At 43.3% G+C, this 21,174-nt stretch overlaps 1 protein-coding gene across 5 annotated transcripts in view; it reads right to left on the reverse strand.

The window, feature by feature from the left end:
* BNIP2 (BCL2 interacting protein 2) overlaps window positions 1-21,174 on the reverse strand; it is a 204,630-nt gene that overhangs the window by 169,834 nt on the left and 13,622 nt on the right. For all 5 annotated transcript variants that reach the window (XM_085643699.1, XM_085643701.1, XM_085643700.1 and 2 more), the window contains exon 2: window positions 15,745-15,824. In XM_085643699.1, the coding sequence (XP_085499825.1) occupies window positions 15,745-15,806 (62 nt within the window). In that variant the 5' untranslated portion in view covers window positions 15,807-15,824. The remainder of the gene's footprint in view (window positions 1-15,744; window positions 15,825-21,174) is intronic.

Raw genomic sequence — 21,174 nt, forward strand, 5'->3', positions numbered from 1 at the left:
TGTTTGACACAAAGCCATCTATTTCAAAACCCCCCGTTACCTGGCTCAAAAGCTTGAAATATCAGGAGGTGGTATATCATCAAGAAGTGTGAATTCTCTCCTATTGAAACATAAGACCTTTCGCAAAAAGAGAACGAGGCTCAGAGCTTTCTCTGGCTTGGCACCGAAGATCAAGAACTCCCTCCCACCGGAAGTCCGCAGAATCCTATTAACCTAATGAACAAGTTCTTGCCTTAAATGATCTTAGATTGTCTGCTTTCTCAAAGATCCATACTACACTCCATTTGACCCAACAATTGCAAAGCGCAGGGTTGTATGTCATACCCTCTTAAGCATTGTTTGTTCTCATCCGGGTACATTGTTACCATTCAATTTTGTTATTGTCTGTTAACCCCTTGTAATCTCCCCTCTTACTACGTTCTTTCCTTCCATGATGTGAAGAGCTCTGATACCTTTCGAGGTCAAGTTCGCGCTATGCAAAACTTTATAAATAAATATCAGAGAGACTATGAGATAGCACATCTGACAGGACTTCATCAAAAAAGGTCAGGGGGTATGCAGACAATACAAAAGAAAACTCTTGGAGCACAAGAACGACCACACTGACGTCTTCTGGGCTAAATTGCTTTCTGTCTGCAAAAGCAGCAACTCCCAAAAATTCTGGGGAATAATCAACAACCTGGAAAAAGGTCATGAAGCACATTGAGGGGTATTCAAGCCTTGGTCTTGGCAGTCCACTAACAAGTCTAAACTGCTTGTCTAAAATAGAGCACAGTATCAACAAAAGCAGGGCTGATGAAGCACCTGGCCCCCAGCAGTCCTATTTGGGTGCTGTTCAAAGCAACACCCGTCCATATGGGCACAAACCCTTACACCGCTCTATAACTATGCAGACACCACAGTGCACATCTCGGACTCATGGAACAAGGACCATTATACATCCTATATTTAAAGGAGGAGACCCTTCAAACTAGTGGGAAACTACTGTCAAATCTATCTCTGTTAAATAACAATGCATAATACTAGGGGGGCCTGCTTCTAGAGGAACTTGAGACCTGGGCATTCCAGAATAACATTGTGCCAATAAACCAGACAGGATTCAGAAAAAGAATGGGCACCATTCATAAACCTAATGAGCATTTCTCTTATGATCTTCAAAAAAGACGAAAGCTTCTATTGAATGTATTCTTCCACTAGTTATATTTAGTCACTCAACATGTTATTTGTCACGTGGGCTTAACTAGATAATGATCCACCCAACTGCTATGTTTACTGCATCGGTTTCTGCATTTTGCACTGCTCCCTATATTTCCTTCCTTGCATTTTACCTGTTATGTATGTGGTTTACAGTATCTGTTTCGCATTGCTCTCTACATTTCCTCCTTGTATTTTACCTGTTATGTACCACCTGAATACTATGTGTACAGCGCTCCGATACCCTTAGGGGTCATGTTCGTGCTTTATAAAACTCAGCAAATAAAATAAATAAATGATCTAGAAAATTAAATCGAACTGCGACCTAGGCCAGCTCTGCTTTGTAGACTTGAAGGTGGCCTTTGATTAGGTACCCAGATCGCTTCTATGGGCAAAACTAGAGGCGCTCATGGAGCAGTACTCGAACACGTGAGTGCACATAAAGGTGGGGGATGGGAGTATTGTCTCAAGAAAAACTCCACCGCCAATCTGAAGCAGGGGCACGTCCTAGCTCTCCTCCTTTTCAACCTCTTTTTGGCTGACCTGGCAACCTCTCTAAATGACATCACAGCTCATCCCACGAAAATGGGAGGAAAGCATCTGGGGTGCTTGTCTTAAGTAGACAATGCACTTTAAGAGGAGGACAAAATTAAGGCTTCAAAGTTTGCTAAACACCCTCCAAATATACACCAACAAGAACCATATAGTGGGGAATTTACAAAAAACACCAAAACAATGACTCTAGGGAATAAAATCAAAAAGAGGGAGAATGTTTTTTAAATGGAATCAAGATTTCTAAAGACAACACCTACATGTATTTAGGCGTTTTAATATGCAGCAGCGGCTCATTCCTTCCCCAAAAGAAATGCACCTAGAACAGGGTAGCAGCTCTCCAAAACACCTTTGGAAAATTGACAAATTGCATGTCTGGACCCCAATCGAGGCCATTTATAGTAATCTGGGCAAAACGGATTACAACCATTTCATATGGGTTTGAAGCCCTGTGTAGCAGGGACGCACAGCTTCTTAATAGCCTGATTTCAAGCACATATAGGAGGCCTTTAGATTATCACAAAGTTAATCACGATACCAAATAAGGTTGGAGTTTGGGCTTACCAGTCATAATGTAATGCACCAAAGGCCCTATGTAAAATTATTGTACAAACTCCGCAGCTCAAAGTCTGACACTCTAAACGAGCTCCTATGGTTGGAAATCCTAAACAAAGGACCATCATCTCCGGCCCGTGCCTATCATGATCAATCAATTAAAACCTCACAACTAGCGGATCTCTGACAGTCATCAGCTTCCTTTTAAACCCTCAAAGCTGTAACTAAGCATGGGGTGGCTATCCACCATCATGGGCAAGAACATGCTAGCAAGGTGACCTCATGCCTGCCTTCTTATAAACAGCTACAGGGCCCTGCACCTGCAACCCTACCTGGCAGCTGGGCGGTCTTCCACAGTTAAGTGGCAGCTTATTATGTATTGGGTTGGCAACCGTATGACTTTAAACCTGGCTCCGATCTGGTGAAACTTGAATGGCAGAAAACAGTGCAGGTTATGTAATCATCGACCAAAATCAATGGAACATATAACATACACCTGTCCAGCTCAGCAAATGGAATGTAGATATTGCGTGAAACCCATCTTTATGACAAGAGGAATCCACACATGCAGAACAGCTGTGATCGTGTCCTGGCAAGTCACCGACTATAGATTAACTGCCCGCTTTGTCAAATCTTTGGTCAGTGTGGCGAAGAAACTTAACACCTGTTCGGCTGAGTTACCTCAGCTCACCTCAAGTAAGAATGGTAGCCAAATAAGTGTATTATTGGACAATCGCTCTGCCAACTTTTTGTGATAAACAACATGAATTTTTAGTCCCCATGTACAAATAAAAAATGTATTATTTGATCTCATGAAATAGTGACAAAACTAGAAGTTCTCTAGGATTAATTTTTAATGCTAATGAATTTTATTCATGATATTGTATGGCATTTTATAACTAAGCATTTACAAATAAATAAAAAAATGACATCCGACAATTTATCTCTACATGAATACACAATCTATTGTGACAATTCTCAAACCACTACTGACTCGTCCTTGGATTAATGGAAAGGGTAACTATTATAAATGTTACTTCTACAAACTAAGAAGCAAGCTTTTTGCATCTATTCACTCATTTGCCAATAGTTTGGGCTGAAAGACATAACTAGATCTTGGAAATTCCCTAGATATCTGGTATAGTCTTCTACAGTGCAGGGCTATTCCAGCATGACCGCTCGTTTTGATAGTGACTCATTTAACAGAACTAGGTGGTTTCTGATAAAATGGATGACCAGAACAAAAGTTTAAAACATCGGGGGCAGCTAAAACTGGTAAACATTTAAACCTCAAAGTAGTAACTCTACAAAACTTCTTTGGATTGGCACATTTCTTATGCATGCAGATGTGGCTTCTTTACTAATGGTGAAATTGAGCTATATGTCTCCCACGTAAAAAAGTGTGTTTGGTTTTTGGTAACACGTTACAATACATGTCACTACCCACCTAGCTATAGAATGATTAGAGGAAGGTAGGAAGATGCAGACTGCCCTGCAACTGACAATAGTTACATTTATGGAAATCGTTTGTTCTGTTTAGAAAATATCCTAACACTCAAAATCTATCAAAATTTTATTTTTATTGAGTTTCATGAGTAACATAAAATACTAATAATCACTGTGAACAACTTTGAAAGGCGCACACAAACAAGGCCAGTGAGTTTGTAGTCTTAGATAGTCAGTGGCATCTTAAAGTTCCCATCGCATCATGGTTAGTAAGACCACATAGAAGCGAATAAGACAGCATACCCACACTCCCTCGGTCTCCACATATAAATCATGTCCAACCACGATAGTCTTGCCCCATTAATCCCCACCACTCCTGTGAGACCTACACCTTATACTTCTCAACTTCAGCCATACACCAATCCATGGCTGATTTCCATAAATCGACCATGCACAGATTCAATGCCACCCAAAGGTGGGTAATGTTGCTCCTCACAACCATTATATTTCAGACCTATTTACGTGGGGTGTCATCTCTCTAGATCCCCCGTAGGAAAGTTCTCACATTAAGGGGACAATGGTGACCTGCGTCAAGTAGCATAAAGCTCCCTCCAAGAAAGGGCTGCAGACAGGGGCAGGACGATAGAATCTCCCAGGCTCAGTGGGGCCTCCTCCTCCCAATCCTCATCTCCAAACTACCCCAAACTGGCAGTCCATTTCTTTCCTAGCTTGCCCAGGGTTTTTCCTGAGTATGGATGATTTTCCTATATATAAATGATATGACAATTTTAGAAAGGGGTTCGGACTGAGCCCTGCCTTCAGGCAGGAAACTCTCTTCAAGTTGGGTACTGTCCAGGTATTGGAATGCTAGACTATATCTGTGCTGTAAATACAGGAATAGGTCAGTGTCCCTCAATTTATACAATCGATCAATCAAAAGCTTTATTTCGATAAAATATCATAAAAGCATACAAACAAACATAAAAGACATAATAAAAGCCAGAACATGATTCAATAGGGGCGGGAGAGTAATACAAAAATCAGTAAACAAACTAGATAAAAGTGCATTACTACATCCCTATTCCAATCACCCTCGACCTAATTCATGGCATCTAAAATCATTTTAAGTACAATCACAAAGTTAAAAATGTATTAAATTACATTTGACATAAAAAAGGAATTATTTCCCCAAAGCATTTTGACATGAAAGAGAAGAGGGAGAGAGAAAAAAAAAAAAGAAAAAAAAAAAAAAAGGAAAATGAAAAGGAGAAGAGGCATGATGTCATATTATAAGGAGGCAAAAAGAAATGTATCACGACAGAGGACCCAGGAGCTTCAATCTGATCAACCAGGACCAGGCAAGGAATTTGGCCACCCCACATAAAAGCAAGACACTAGTGTCCGATTGAAGAATTCTCAGCGCTACACGATGGTCCGCGGTGCCCAATTGTCTACAGACGGGACTCGGCCATCTTGCCCTTGGATTTTTGTAGACAGGGCACTCGAACAATAGGTGCGCTACAGATTCCACCTTCGCTTTACAACATGGACAACTTGCAATCGTTTGGTAAGGGGGTTTCCATTTATTTGTAAACTCCCGAGTGGGCAGTGTACCGAATCTAAACTGAATATACAGTCTCCTGTCTCTGGCCTTCTGAATAACATCGAGGTAAGACTCCAGCCTGGTCACTGGTTTATGCAAATAAAAAGCCTCAGTTAATCTGCCAACATTCGCAGCTGTGTTCTCTTGGTTATCGATCCACGTCCAGTAAGCCTTCTTTAGATCAAACTTACTTAAATGCAATCCAGACTCAGACTTCTCTTAAGCCCAGTGCAAAAAAGGACTTTTTGATGTTACACAACCAAGTGATCCTATGGGACCCGGGCGAGCTCATCACCTCTCTAAGACCCTCAACATATTTGGAGAGCTCGGGGGTACGCCATAGGAGAGTCCAACAAAGCAAGGGACGTAATCTGACAAGGTCCCTAACTGAGCGCCTGCCCACGTCTCTCAGAAGGGGCTTTAATGGAGTGCCAATTGGGAGCGAGACCAGATCCCTGAGGAATTTGTTTTCCGACATAGAAATTTCATTAACGTTATTGAAGCCCCACAGTTCGGCACCATACAGTGCCGAACCTACAGCTTTCGCAGCATAGACCACTAGTGCGGGAGCAACGGGTCTGCTCTGAGATGAGCGATGTTCTTTCCCAATTGCCCCCGCAACTCTCTTGTGGTTAAGAAGCATTTTGTCAATGTGGGGTCTCCAACTAAGTTTGTCGGTAATCCTAATTCTAAGGTAATCAAATGTTTTTACAAACTCAAGAGGTGCTCCCTCCAGAGTAAAATTGGTTTTAGAGGATCTAGGGGGGTTAAACGAGAGTAGCTTAGTTTTTGATGTATTTATGGATAAGCCTCTCATATTGCAAAAAAGATTAAACCTGTCAAGAAGCTTTTGAAAGCCCCGCTGGAGTTTTAGAAATTAACAGGGTGTCGTCAGCAAAGAGTAGGGCTGGGATCTTATCGCCCGCCGGGGCATCAGTAGGAAACTCCCGTAAAAAACGTACTACTCTATTCACAAATAGGGAGAATAGAGTAGGAGCCAAAACGCAGCCTTGGCGCACTCCTCTGGTAACCTGAATTTGACGTTTTTTGATCCTGACGATCCCATCTCACCTGGGCAAAATTGCCCTCATGAAGGCGAATCAAGATATCTAAAATAGGTAGCGGAATTCCCAGCTCCCTCAGCACCGACCAGAGGCGGTCGCGAGGAACTAGGTCAAAGGCAGTCTTCAGATCTATAAAGGCCAAATGAAGACTGCCCTTGCCGATCGCGACCACCTTCCAGTACAGGAGAAGGATCCGAAATACCTGATCTATTGTTCCCACATTTGCCCTAAAGCCTGCCTGATAATCTGACAGGACGTCATTGTCAATAGACCATGACAGAATTCTTTCTAGCAGGACCCTCAATTTATACTACTCTCTTAGCAATTCGAGAAACATTTGTCTAGTGTGGTTCTGGACAGCTCCTAACAGTGATACCAATAAGATCCCACTTACAAAATCATTTTAATTGCCCCAAATCTCAAAGGAACTTCTCTAAATTATACAGTTGAATTTTGCATTCTTTCCTGATATTTTCTATAAGTCTCAAACTCCTTCAAAATACCTGCATACAGGCTGTAGCTCAGTGCAATAACAACCCAAAGCATGCAGCCTTTTCACAATAAGTAATTCAGGCCTACTTGTTTTGTCATAGCTTTTCATTATAAACAAGATCACTTCAAAGGAATCTGACAAATTATACCAGTGAACCAATGAGGCTTATTGCCTTTACCATTAGCTGGACACTATAACCAACAGACCTACTGCACTGTGCATAAGCAGACAACCATCATGCATTTAGTTATAAGATTACTGATATGTACAGACTTACAGCAGGCAAAGCAATAGGGCCTAACAAGAATCATCACAATGAAGTCGGAGATAAACACCAAAACATCTGCCTACTATGGTAATCTGTGAAATGCCATGTAACTAACATGCCTGTCTAGAGCCTGTAACATAGTGTGATAACATTCCACAATTTGACGCTTATTGGGTTGAAAGAAATTCTTTTCACAATAAATAAGACAAACCTATTGCTTTTATTGTGTTTTTTCATTATAAACAGATCAGACCATTGGCATCTCAATTAACTTTTCAAAAAGAACCAATTCGGGCATATAGTCTTTTCACTGGCTTGTCACCATAACAAACTCAGGCCTACTGTACAGAGCGTAAGCTTTCCCAAAATGCAACCACCAGGCAGTCATACAATTACAAATGTATACAAAATTACATATGGTAAAACAAAATACTCTCCCTCCTAAAAGGGATTAGCCCCTTCTGTGCCCATGACGAGCTGGACTCGTCATGGGCCGCGGTTGCGCTGTGCCCATGACGAGTCCAGCTCGTCATGAACCCCGCCCGCTAATGCAACGCCCGGCACAGGGCGGGGAAAGGGCGTGGCAGACAAGGGGTTAACAAATGCAAATCTACACTCATAATTTGTTGTGGAGGTGGCTAAGAGGGAGTGGGACCAACAACAAACAATGCCAAAACCATTGTCTACTATGGCAAACCATGAAATAACAATGTAGCAAAATACCTATTTGAAGACTTTAATAGAGTAATAATAACCCAACCCTTCAATGCCTACTAACAAATATGCTTTACTTAATAAATACACCAGGCCTATGTTTTTCATAACATTTCATAATTAACACATCAGGTTTATAGGTGTCGAGTTTGTTTTATGCAAGAGTCGCTTTGTAAGCAGTTCATACTTTACTAGGTTGAGCCTGGGCAGCACATGTGCTGCTCTGCGAGCCACGCTGTATTGGAGTATGTACTTGAAGCCCCGCCCACTCTCCGTCCATATTTGTCATTAGCTTGTGTCATTGTCCTTCCTAAATGCTGGCTTCTGATTTATTCGGCTCGTTAGTCCCTCTATAGTACTGCCTTGTCTACATTTGTAACCACCCAAGAGGACTTGATATTTTACTGGTATGTTACACGGTCTGTTTTATCTATGGTCTGTGAGCACTATTTTCTTTAACGAGTTTTCCCTATTGCTGGTAGGAGTACTTTCCTGTAAGGGTGCCCACTTTGCATCCGGGCGCCATGCTATGTTTTCAGCACAGCACCCGCTTTTACATTTTGACTACCAATAGGCCCAAACTGCACCTTTTAATCTATGTATTTTCGGTTTTTTATTTGGTATCCCGGCACGCTTTAACTTTAGTGTCCGTGCCCAAAGACTTTTCTAAGGGGTGGGAAGTTGTCAACTAGGACTCTTATCTGGTGCATGGGGTTGGGGGTTGTCATGCACAATTATTATACCAGGTACCTTCATGTTAATTAGCCAGGCATGTCCAAGATAAACAGTTAAGAGAGAATTTAGAAACGTTACATAGCAACAAGCACAAAGTGATCCCACTTTCGCTGGAATCTATTGCAGTTCTAAAGCCACATAAGACTGTAAGGCGAACACCGACTCGCAGGCTTTCATCTCCACCCTTCTCCCACACCCACCCTAAGCCCATAGGCTGAAAGAACTAATCTCTAATTTGATTTGTTTAACGTCTACCCACTAATCCACAAATTTCATGGTTTCTACCCATTACTTTACTGCGATTAAAGCTTTGGCTCGTATGGATTGGTGGAAATGCCTACTCATGCTCCAGATATTTATGTACTAAAAGAGGAACTAGACAGAAAAGACCTTCCTAGTAGTTAGTAAAATTAATTGGAGACATTATTTAGCAAAATTAATTGGAGAAGGTACTGTGAATACGAATCAAAGCATGACGAAGACAGCATATGTCAAACTACTGTACACAGATCTAACGGCCTCTATACGGGTGGCGGGGTATTGCTCGACCCCCTTCCATATTCGGAGGGGAACTAGGCAGGGATGCCCTTTTTCCCCGCTTCTTTTCCCTTTGGCGATAGAACCTTTAGCAGCATGGGTGCGTCTAGACGCGGTCAATAGGGGCTTGGTTTGGTCACCTGAATACTCAGATAAAATTGCACTTTACGCAAACTATGCGCTATTCTTTTTCTCTGAACCTTGGGTCACCGGACCAAGGGTGTTGCAGATTCTGCGGGTATTTGGTGAAACGACGGAGCTACACGCCAACCCGTCCAAGTCGACGTTGTTTCCTAGTTGCGGTGATCAGGGGTGTCAAGATTAGGCCTCACAGCTGGTGATTGCAGAGGAAGCGTTTAAATACCTAGGTGTCCATATCACCAGATGTCCCACGGTGGCGTGGTCACTTAACATCGCCCCTCTGCTACCGGTGGTCCGGAAGGAGACAACGGTATGGTCCCATCTTCCCTTGTCCATATACGGCAGGTCCGCGATATTTAAAATGGTGTCCTTGCAACGCTTGCTGTACTGATTTCAAAATTACCCATATCCTATCCCGCCGTTATGGTTCCGTCAAATAAATGCACTCCTGAATAGATGGCGGTGCGGTTCGGGTGGCTCTGGCGACCTGCGTCCAATCCACCTACTGTGGGGGCATCGGGGTGGCGGACGTGCGGTCGTACTATTGGGCGTCCCAGTTACTGGTCGTCAATGATTGGTGGTGTGACCCACAAAATGATGCGGCCTACGCAGTGGTGAGACTCTTTCTGGAGGAATATCCACTGCTGGATCTCCTGTACAGCAACTCTACCCTGGAGGCCCTTCCCCCGGCCTGTTGCACAGTAATCCAGATATGGAGATGTGTTTCTCGGTCAATGGGTTGGTGGGGTATGCTAACGGGCGAGACTCCCCTCTGGCGGGGCACATGCCTCTGACCGGTCTCGGCCTGGTCCGGATTCCGTAGATGGGATACTATAGGGATCTCGACGCTGGGCGATGTGATGCGCGGACCCACACTTAAATCCTTTCAAAGGCTGCAGGAGAAGTTTGACCTACACAAGTCTCAATTCCATAAATATCATCAGCTCCGCCACGCTCCGTCTCCCCTGATTAAAAACCTTACGGCACTACCAGAATTTCACCCACTGGAGGGTAGGCTACTGATGGTGGATCTGGGAGGACAAAATCCCCCAACTGTACCAGACCCTGACCACACATTCCAAGACAAACATACACCGGACAAGGGCAGCGTGGGAGGCAGACTTACGAGCCCTCACAGATGACTGGACTGAGGCCCTCGCCAGCCCCAGGGGTTCAGCCGTGACCTCTAGATATAGATTGATCCAGTTCAAATATCTTCACCGAGTGTACTATGCCCGCCTCCGTCTCTGGAGGATGGGTGTTATTCCATCCCCCACCTGCCTCAGATGCAAGTCGGAAGAAGAATCCTTTTTACACGCTGTCTGGGGCTGCACTGCACTACAACATTTTTGGTCGGGCGTATTGTCCTGTCTAGTGCGGGTGCTAGGCTGGGACCTCCCAGCGGATCCTCGATAAAATCCTTCTCCACAGCACAGAAGATATCGGGGGAACAGTTATAAAAGACATTTACTATTTCTAGGACTACATTGGCCAAGCGTGACATAGCTCAACATTGGACGTCCTCCTCCCCACGTGGGTGGCGGTGTGGAAGTTTGCATTGGATAAATGTATGTGGGCAGAAGTGGTGGTGTTTCATGCTCGGGGCTGCCTGCAAAAGCATGGGAAGATCTGGACCAGGTGGGCCACATAACAGGACATTGACCTATCCATCTTTCCAACATCAGTGAATCCAGACCCTATCGACAGACTTATCATTAATGACTCTCCAGTCTAATTTACGAATTGGCCAGCGTGGAGACAAGCCTATACGCATATATAGAGTTTCATGTGGGAGGTGCGGTGCAAGGGAGAGGGGAAATGGGGGGGTGGGATGTTGGTTCAAGTGTTTTACTGATCCTCAGGTGCTACCCTCACCAGCAGCTTATGTACCTATAATCTGTATGAACATTGCTTGTGGGGGGTCCGCCCGTTGGGTATAGAAATCTCAAAATGTGTCCAAAAAAAAAAAAAAAAAAAAGAATCGTTACACAAGTTGTATTAGGTACAAAAACAGTTTTATAATTTACCCTAATTAACTATTCATGTATATATTTATACATGCCATCAATATATATGTAGCCAATATTTCTTATACAGATTTTTTTCACTGCACAAAAGCACTTTACTATTTCACATTTATAAGCAATGATTTATTTGCAATTATCGGAAGTACATTTCAGTGGAGAGGCTTACTTACTACCGATACGAGGAAAATAACCATACTCGAAAGTGTGTGCCTCTTGTACTTGCTACTCTGTATCTGGTTTTGTGCTACTCTGTATTTGGTTTTGTGCTATTTAAAAAGCTTCCTTCCCATGGATAGCCCCGCCTTGTATTTGGTAACCCCATTTCCTCTCTTGCCCGAGGCACAGATGCAAAGTCTCCTGCTGGTGAAATGCTCAGTCTTGTTTTCTGAAGAAGTGAACACAGCTGGGTAGTCCCTGCCTGGGCTAGATAAAAGCATTCAACAATGACGTACTGTGATGTAGAGCCTAGCTCATGCAGTATGGTGGGATCGTGCAGCTTCTGGAAAGCCTGCGCTTTTCAGGTCTCGCCTGACCCAGCGCATGCGCTGGTCTGGCGAGACTTTTTGTGAGCGCTTAAAAAAAATGCTACCATGGCCGGCCTAGAGCTACAGTGCATGTGCGCGGGCGCGCGCAGCGCTTGATCGCGATCACTTTCGCGGCCGCATGGCCGCTTTGATGTTTGATCGCGATCACTTTCCCTTTCACAGCTGCTTTGATGTTCTCTGTGAGCCAATGCTCGTTTCCAATGGGCCTTGCGCGCGTAGCCTCTTGCCTATATATCTTCCGGGTATACATTTGATATCAGTGTCCTTTCACCCGCCTCTCAATTCGCAGTCTCGCTGTACTGACAGCTTTTGTGTGGGAGGATGCGAGGCTTCGCGGCTATATATTTTTTTTGCGTGATTAACGCCGAGACGCCGTCAGAACAATAAACAAGTGGATTTACAAAGGCAAGCAACAGCCGCACACTGGAATTCTCCCGAGGAAGCCCCCTCCCCGAATATATATTTTTATTTCACAACGCATTATGAGGTCCCTGGCTTCCTTGCTTCCATTTCCAATGCAACTGCACAGGGAAGTGTTTCCCCGTCTCGCCAACCTTGTTTTTTATTCAAATGCCCAGATTAACAAGCATTGGCATAGCCAATAGGTCTCGCCTTTGGGACCTTATAAGTGTTTAGCCGTGCAACAGTTGATGTTGTTGCACCAAGAATATTGTGCTGGATAACTAAACACTTATAAGGTCCCAAAGGCGAGACCTATTGGCTACGCCAATGCTCGTTTTCTGCTAGGCACTGAGTTGACTGTTTGCTGGGGGAAAACATCTGCATTATTTTGCCTCACGAGCAGCTGATTGCTGGTGGCAGCACATAAAGCGGAAATTATTCATTTCATAGTTGGCATGGAATGGAGTGGTGGTTGCTATTGCTTGTCCACCACACCAAGCGATAATACGTTTGTTTGATTAGTGTTGGTTGCAGTGACTTAGTTGTCCAGTTGTCGCTCTTGGGCTGTTTTACCATTGGAGTTGTTGTCATGTGCCAGTCTCCAGTAGTCGTAACAATCAATACATGTGTATTTGTTAAGTGCACGTACACTCCTTTGGGCATCACCGAATAACAGGTGTCTATTGTTACCCAACTCCATGGCACTCATTGCATCGACCTTGGGAGGATGAAAGGCGGAGTTGACCCGCCGAGATTTGAGCCTGTGGCCATGAGGTGAAACACAGGCTTCTGGAGTGGATTCATTAGTCCGCTCAGCCATTAGACACTGTTTACTGCAATGAGTAGTTGTATTTCTTGCCTTCTCTGAGGCTCAGTTTCCAGATGTATTTTTTTTAGTTCTTACTCGCACTCGTGTTGACAAAGTATCGTTCGCTTTCTCTCGTGGTGGAATTGTAATGGCAATGTTGCCCCAAGTCCCAATGTCATGTTCTGATGGATGGATTTGTGTTGTCCTCGCCTTTGGCAATAGAACTGCAGTAATTTAGCAGTTTAAAGTCTGTCACTTCTGGTGACAGATTAACACTATTATTCCCTTCTGTTAGTGGCATGCATAGCTGGCTTTACCTGCCCTCCGTGGAGGTAGAATGAGTGACAGATTTGGTTCTCTTGTGGTAAAACGACAGCAGCCTCCTCTTTGCACCCTTTGCTGGTAGAACAGCATTTCCACTGTTTGTACCGGCTTAGAACGATAGTTCACTTTTCTACTGCTACATCGTTGGATCCGTTCTCTATACTCTCCAGTGTTAAACTTATGCTTGCTGTCATTTGTAACCCTCTGCTGTGGAGTAGGATACAATGTTCGTTCCTTATTAAGAGATACTAACTGATATGTATTGACTGTATTGTGTCAATAAAATACTTTACAAGAGACAACATTTTTATCATTTTATTAACTTATTTAAATGCACCTTTTTAGGTAGCCCTTCAACCATTTAAACGCGACAGTAAGTGAACAAGGTGGGAGGAATATTTTTTTTTGCTGCTTGCCCAAAGCAACAGACTCACATTTCACATAATGCCAGCCCAATTGGCTTCATCATATGGAATTCTTTTTCAAAGGTGCGCTTGGGAAATCCACAAAGTGCTCTTAGAAACACTTCCTACCCCATCCTTGTCTGAAGCTGTGATTGAAAAAATAGAAAACATCCTACACAGTAGTTCCACAAAACAGGAAACTTGGTGAAAGCTCACAGCAGGTTTAAGTGGAAAAGTTATGCAAATATTTTACAGAGCCACTAAATAATTGCTGAAATGCCCACCGCCTAAGATTTGAGTCATGACCCCCATACCCTTATATCACTGTTGGTGTGCCAATATCTGCATGAAACGTGCCAGGGTAGTATCACATTGTCCTTATTCGAGCATGCAATGTTCTCCCACCGCATGTAAAACTGCTTTCGCATGATCCTTTGAAAGTCATATTAACGTGAATCTGTAACATAGAATTTACACATCTCCTTATGCAAATGAATTAGCCCACATACAAGCAATGAAGTTGACTCAAAAACCCAAAACAAAATTAATTGTTTTTTATATATTAAATGACGTTCTTAGAAGTCAAACCAAAAAGTTGTTCCCTTGGAGTGTGAAACTAGAACCATGTGAGGCATGAAATTAAATCACAAATTAACAATAAACCGCACCTCCCTTCAGCAAAACAATGGCATTTCTACCACTGAGTTTCTACCCTGTACACACACTTGTTCATGTAGAAGAGTGAGTTGCTTTGGCATCGTCTCCATACATCTGCTTGTGTTTGGATGGCTATGTTGATCTCCTTTCCTGCATGAGCGGAAGGTGTACCGTTTTCTACCACTAAACGGCACCTCGCAGCGAACGAGGCACAAAGCCAGAAGTCATCACTCTTTGTCTGCCATCCCAAGTACCACACATTTCATAAAGAATGTGGCAGATAGCAACGACATTGGTGTTGAAGGTGCCAGACACATTGGATAAGAAGATAACTGGCGGGCAGGTTCTGGAGTTTGCCTGCAGAAATAGGTGCCTATGCAGGCTTGATGAGATGCTCAGTTGCAATGTTTCACTTTATAATTGCATGAAGGGTGCTGTATCTTGTGTGGCTAATATAGGTCCCTTTACACCTCCACAGGGACACCTAGTAACAGATTTTGGTACTGCACGCTTTTCTTGTATTCTTCATGCTACTGTGGAGATATTTTTTGTAAACAAAAAAAAAAAATCTACCATTATCATTTGCAACGCGAATAGGTAAAAGTTTCACTAATGTGAGACCCATTTCAGTGCAAATGCTTGTTCTTTTATGCAAATGGTGCATTTCACAATGAAAGAAAAGCAGTTCTGCCCTATGAAATAAATTATCCAAATGGACAGTTCAAGGTTTACCAAGGTCAGCATTCACCAGAAAGAGAACTCCGAGTCACTTAAACGCTTTGGCAAATGTAGATTTATGTCCAATACACCTTTCTTAAAGATTGCAGCTAAAGCCTTGTGATGCACAGACAACTGAAGATAGTGCATGATGCAGTATTTACCGTGTGCTGAAGAGCTGTACTATTCAGTTGTTTGTCCAGAATCAACTAGAACATGTGAAATTAAAGTTTGTCGGAAAAATTAGTGTACATCTCGCTTTCTGTGAGCAGTTTCCCAGCCAACAGCGTATGTGCCAGGAAAATCTTGGACTCTAAAAGGTGACCTATTCTTTTCATTTATCTACCTTTTGTCCACCTTCGGAAAGGAAAACATTTGTGTATCTTTCTGACTTAGACAAGATATATGGGCGGCACATAGCTCTCCTAATATTAGTAGTATCAAACAGTACATCTCACTTGGTAGCTTTCAAAATCAACAACACACAGCAAAAAGCAATTCAAGATCTTACAACTAAATATTCAGGTTACACACAGACGGCAAATACAATAAACTTACTCTGAATGCTGCATGTCTTGATCTTTGTTGGTTACCACTGCAGGGTCTGCTCCATGGATCATGTCATCAGGTGCCACTTCCTGGAAAAACAAAAACAAAATGAGGCATCAAGAGAAGGACAGGTGGGAGCCTTACAATGGTGTGACCAGGGAATTGGGCTAAAACCCGCGCAAGGGATTAGGAAGAGGGGATATGGTGGAACTGTAATTATCCAGAAGACTGAGGAATATAAATTCTATGTGATTTTAAATATTGATGAGCATTTATTTTCCAATTACTGTTTTTACTTGGTCACTCTCTAAGATAAGTCAGGGAGGAGTTAGGTCACCAGTTCTAAATAGCAGACAATGTGTATGCAGCAGCATCTTCAAGCAGTGCATAATTAAGAAATTAGGATTAGCAAGACCTAGAACGATTACGTCCGGATCTAGCTTTCGCTACATCTCCTATATGAGGCTGCCACCTCGTGAGACAAGTAAATGACTTATTATCCCCCATGTCCCAATTATTTACTTCATTACATGGAGCCCCCTCATCTACATATGCATCCTACTTCTCTCTTATTCTACAACATCACTGGGCTTTTAATCACTCTGTTGCTGTCTGACTTGCTACATAATGGAATGAGGATTGGGACCTTTTGTTTCTTCCAATTTAGGGATGGTCTTCAATTCTGGGTGTGCATTATAAATAAAACTTTTTTGTAGAAAGTTGAATAACGATTGGTGTTGAGGAACGACTCCACAGAGTGGCCATTACTCAATTAAGACTTTCAAAAGATGGGTATGGAGAAGAAAGTCTTACATCAATGGATGGAGAATTCATCAACAGAAAAGCCATGGATCAAATCAACAGGGATTACACTGCACTCCTTTGTCAACTTTGGATGGGATTTACTTTGCAGAGGTGCTAAAAATGAATTAGGCATGAAGCCTGCATCTTTCCAATGCCAATTATTCACCAATTCATTTATTGTGGCTGTATGTAGGTTTCCAAGGGACTCCTACCGACTGTTGGCATATGGAAAACATTCCCACTACTTTTGATGGTTAGGGTGGTATTGTTAAACATGGTAATGCTACGTAGATGAATATACTAGTTTCACTTAAGTATGTATATACTTACTGGAAGCCTACTGAAAGAATTGAAAAGTATACTTGTCAAAATAATACGGGGCAGTAAGAGAAGCACAGTAGTGCTCAACAGGCTGCAACTGATACAAGATGAATGGGTGTTGCAGGTGCCAGACAACAACTAGCTTCTCAACTGTTATTTCTAGCTGAATGGCTATTGGTAGGATGTAGTCTTGACCAAGACATACTCGTAAACTCAGGGCTAGTACATTACCTCTCACGCCGACTATTCTCCACAACTCAAACAACGTTGTATTAACAAATGATGAGAAATGGCGTGGAACCAATGGAAAAACCAGACAAACAGATTACATAAAGTTGAAATGTATTCTGTACGTGCATCCCTCTGCCACATTGTGTGTTTCACAACAGTGGCACAAAAGAGGAACACAACGGAAAACAGGGTTATGTATGACCAAGGGTGAGCAGTTTGAGAACTAAACGTTCATTACATTTAAAGAGACGCGAGTGATGTTCCAGGTAGGCACAGGGCAATTCGACATCATAAAAGACTGTCTGAGGTGACCACAGATACTTGGGGAAAATTCCTGCAAGAAACAACAGAATCACATATGCGGACAGTAATGTCATATACACCGAAATCAACAAGAACCACCACAAGATTGTCTCAGGCACTAAGGGCAGATATTCGAAACCGGTATTCCTGGTGAAGAATAATATAAACAGAGACTACAGTCTCACTCATAGACAAGGACTGGAACACTGAAACACTAACCATTTTCTAGCAATGCGAGGTCCACCTCCTACAATTTAATCTAGTACATGGTACGCAAAGAAATCAGACACATGCCCCAAAGGAGAACGAGATAGACCATGTTCCCACACATGAACTGGGAGCGCCGCAAATTACAAGCATACAGGGAAATGATTAAGTAGACACAACCAAGCCACAGGGCAACAAATCAAGGACAGTAAATCATAAAGGGACCACTCACCTACTTATTATCATTCGCCTATTTGTGAGTAAACCCAGAATAAAATGAAGGAGAGCTACAATTCAACATGCTGCTGGCCAAAGAGTGTGATCCTCTGGATGAGAGGAAAGGGATGGGGGTAGTGGGCAAGAGATGTAGAATGGTCAATGACAGAAAATATATGTATAAACCACCAGAGACAATAAGAAAGAACTGAGAATGTCTGTGCAAAATTTTTTATACTCAACATATACATTACCTACCTAAAGATGTGCATACGACATGCCACATACAGAGTGTAGCGTAGATAAGGACACACAAAACCCTTACCTTCTCCCAATGGAGCTCAATAGAACAATGCACTTGGAACCATGAAAAGACATGTAAATGAAATTCTGGTTTTAGTATTTACTTCTGTGTAGTTGGGACTACTGGCTATGGTACAGCTCGTGTTCTTATAATGACTGATTATATAGTGCACGAAAAATTATTTTAAAATGGGGAGTCCTACAACACCCAGCTCCAAGATGACAGCACAGCTGTTAGGCTCCTTGTGCAGAGCCAATAATTCAACACCCCGAGGTGACATCGGTGCACAAAACTTGCATGACAGAGGCCAGAGGTGTCTGGCACCCATTGAAAACAGGAGCTTTCCCCATCTTAGCGGCACTACTTGTGGCGTGCCTGCGACACCAGCAATGCTGGAGCTGGTAATTGTCGGAGGTCGTAGGTGCTTCTGGGAGTGGGACGGCAAGCCCTTGAGAAAGTATCTGTTTAAATAAATATTGCCACAAGGAGGAAGCATCTCAATGTTGTGTAGTGCACTCACCCCTACGCCGCTCAGGCACCCAATACCGCTGAACTCCCGGCCCAACCCTCCACGATCATCCAATACATAGAGACCAGCATCGATGCTGAGAAGTAAACTTAAGAGCAGGAGGGACTCTGTGAGGGACGAAGGGACAGCCATGAGCACAGCACGGACAAAGCAGTTCACCTGACTAAGTCACATGAGTTAAAAAGAGCTTGCTAGTCAAGCCTCACTTTGGCCTACATTTTCCTTAAAAGCCTCTTGAGCTTCTCCGAAAGTTGATGGACTACAACAGGGAAGACACATAGACTGACACCACCAAATTTGAATAAAGAACTAGAGCGCTGACAAAGCTAAAATTATTCGCTACCCCCTTCTGCCATTTTTTTTAAAGAAAGCAGCTTCAGAATTTTACACCTTCTTTTACAACAACTGGTTTTCTTTTTAGACAAAATTGTATTTTCTATGCTGTCACAGGTGTAGAAGTCTGAGGGAACCTACGTCATGGTGCGCTATACAAATACACAGTATTGGGCAGTGGTGGCACAGGGGTTAACATATATACTCCGTTAACGGACGGGGCTGATTGTCTCCTTTCAAGGCTGCAAAACTGGAACTCCGGTCATAGAAAAGTGCCTAGCCTGCCTACCCTCAAGTTTCCACAAGTAGATTAGATGCTGTGAAAGCTCTTGTGGTGCTTCGGTGCTCTTCCAACACCTCCCCAACACACACACAAACTTCCTGCACTCATTCCGCAGGTTAAACAAACTGCATTAAGTTTAGTAAACTGCAGTACTCTGCATTATCTCCTGTTGTGTGGATTTGGTGCACTCAAAATGTGAGCGGTGGTGTTGCGGCCAGAAAAATACTTCTGCATGGAAAGAGCACAGCGCAAACCCCTGCAGTATGCTGCAGCATCTCCCATTGTGTGGACGTGTAGCGGGGCAGCAAAATGATATTACTGGTAAAAACCAACAGTGACTTAAACCACGAGTGCCGGTGTTCCGGCCAGACAAATATTTAATCATGGAGAGAAGAGCTGTTCGAGCAAGGCGTGTGTTCAGCTGCTGCCACTGCTCACTCGAGTGGCAATACTCCATGGCAGCTATCTTGTGATAAAAGATGGGACAAGCACCCACCATTAGCCATTTGGAGGGTATGATTTTTGAAAGGTACAGACAAAAGTCAATCCAAAGTGATGGGAGGAGCCAACCCCCACACAGTACATACAACAGTTCACCCTGCAGCGCAAGCGCTGTAAGCTCGACCTAATAAATTTATATTGCAATTAACTAGCATGAGTATATTTTAGCCAACAGATTCTTACAGTAAAATAGTGTCAAAACATACATAAAACTGTTGAACGCCCATTGTATTTTCATAAATACACACCCATATTCAATCAAATATATAAAACATGCATTGGCAAATGCAGGTCTGGTCAAGCATGCAATGTGTATGTATTTATTACAAACGAATGAAACATGCAAAAAAAATGTTTTACAAACAAAATAAAAGAGAAGCCTGGCTACAGAGACACTACTACTGGCACTGAGATGTATATCTATTACATGACCGGAGTCTTCGGATTATGCTTTCTTTTTCTTTACTCTAAAAATTCAGCAGCTATTGAAAACCTTCATTACACACAAAAAACATTTCCCATAATGCCATGGTGCATATACACCAATCAGTGTCTGTCCATACAAGTAGGACCTTCCTTATGAAAACATACTCTTTCTTTGCTGCTTGCAGCCGAGGTAAGTGCTTTTCACATTATTCCACTTTTTTCTTAATTTACTGTATATGTCTACTACATTTGTTATGGTGTGTCATTACAAGCATATGCTTATCACTGCTGTGTTTTTAGGTCGAGGACTACCGGTCTGCCGAAGGCAGAACCGGAAGTCGGAAGATTTAATGTTTTCTAGAGTGGCTATTTAGCCCGCCTCTCTTTTTGCTTCTCCTCCATTGGCTGGCTTCCTAAACGGAGGCCAGCCATTGGAGGAGAGAGCCGTCCCTCCAAATAGGCTCCGTCTTTTTCAGATTCGGGGGCGTGTTCCTTGCTGTTCTTTCCACTTTTTAGCCACGCCCTTTTAGAACAGGAGGAACACGCCCCCGAATCCGAAAAAGTTTCGAAGCTTCGATCCGCCATTTTTTTACTGTCGTCTGGCCGTGAGGATCCATCCGTCCGCGCCGTCAGGGCTTAGGCTGGAGGGGGTGGGGGCCCTCTCTCTCCTCCTCATAGACTCCTGTCTCCCTCGTATCGCAACTTGTCCCCACCCCCGGATTACTCTCCACCTGGGCAGTATGGTGTTTCCCGCAGGTCTCCCTCACCGGGCTCTCAGATGCCTAAGACCTCCAGGCATTACGGCTCATTTCGTAGGTCTCCCTCCCCGCACTCCCGAAGGTACCCTTCGCCCCCTTCAGCAAGATACCACCGAGAGCCGGAGAGCAGTAGACGGGGGAGTGCACTCTCGTGCCCGAGGGGGGAGGTCACGAATCCGCAGATGAGAGGCGGTAGCAAACGGCGAATCGGGTGTATATGTCG

The sequence above is a fragment of the Triturus cristatus genome, chromosome 3_1, assembly GCF_964204655.1.
Source record: "Triturus cristatus chromosome 3_1, aTriCri1.1, whole genome shotgun sequence".
In the NCBI taxonomy this organism is placed as follows: Eukaryota; Metazoa; Chordata; class Amphibia; order Caudata; family Salamandridae; genus Triturus; species Triturus cristatus.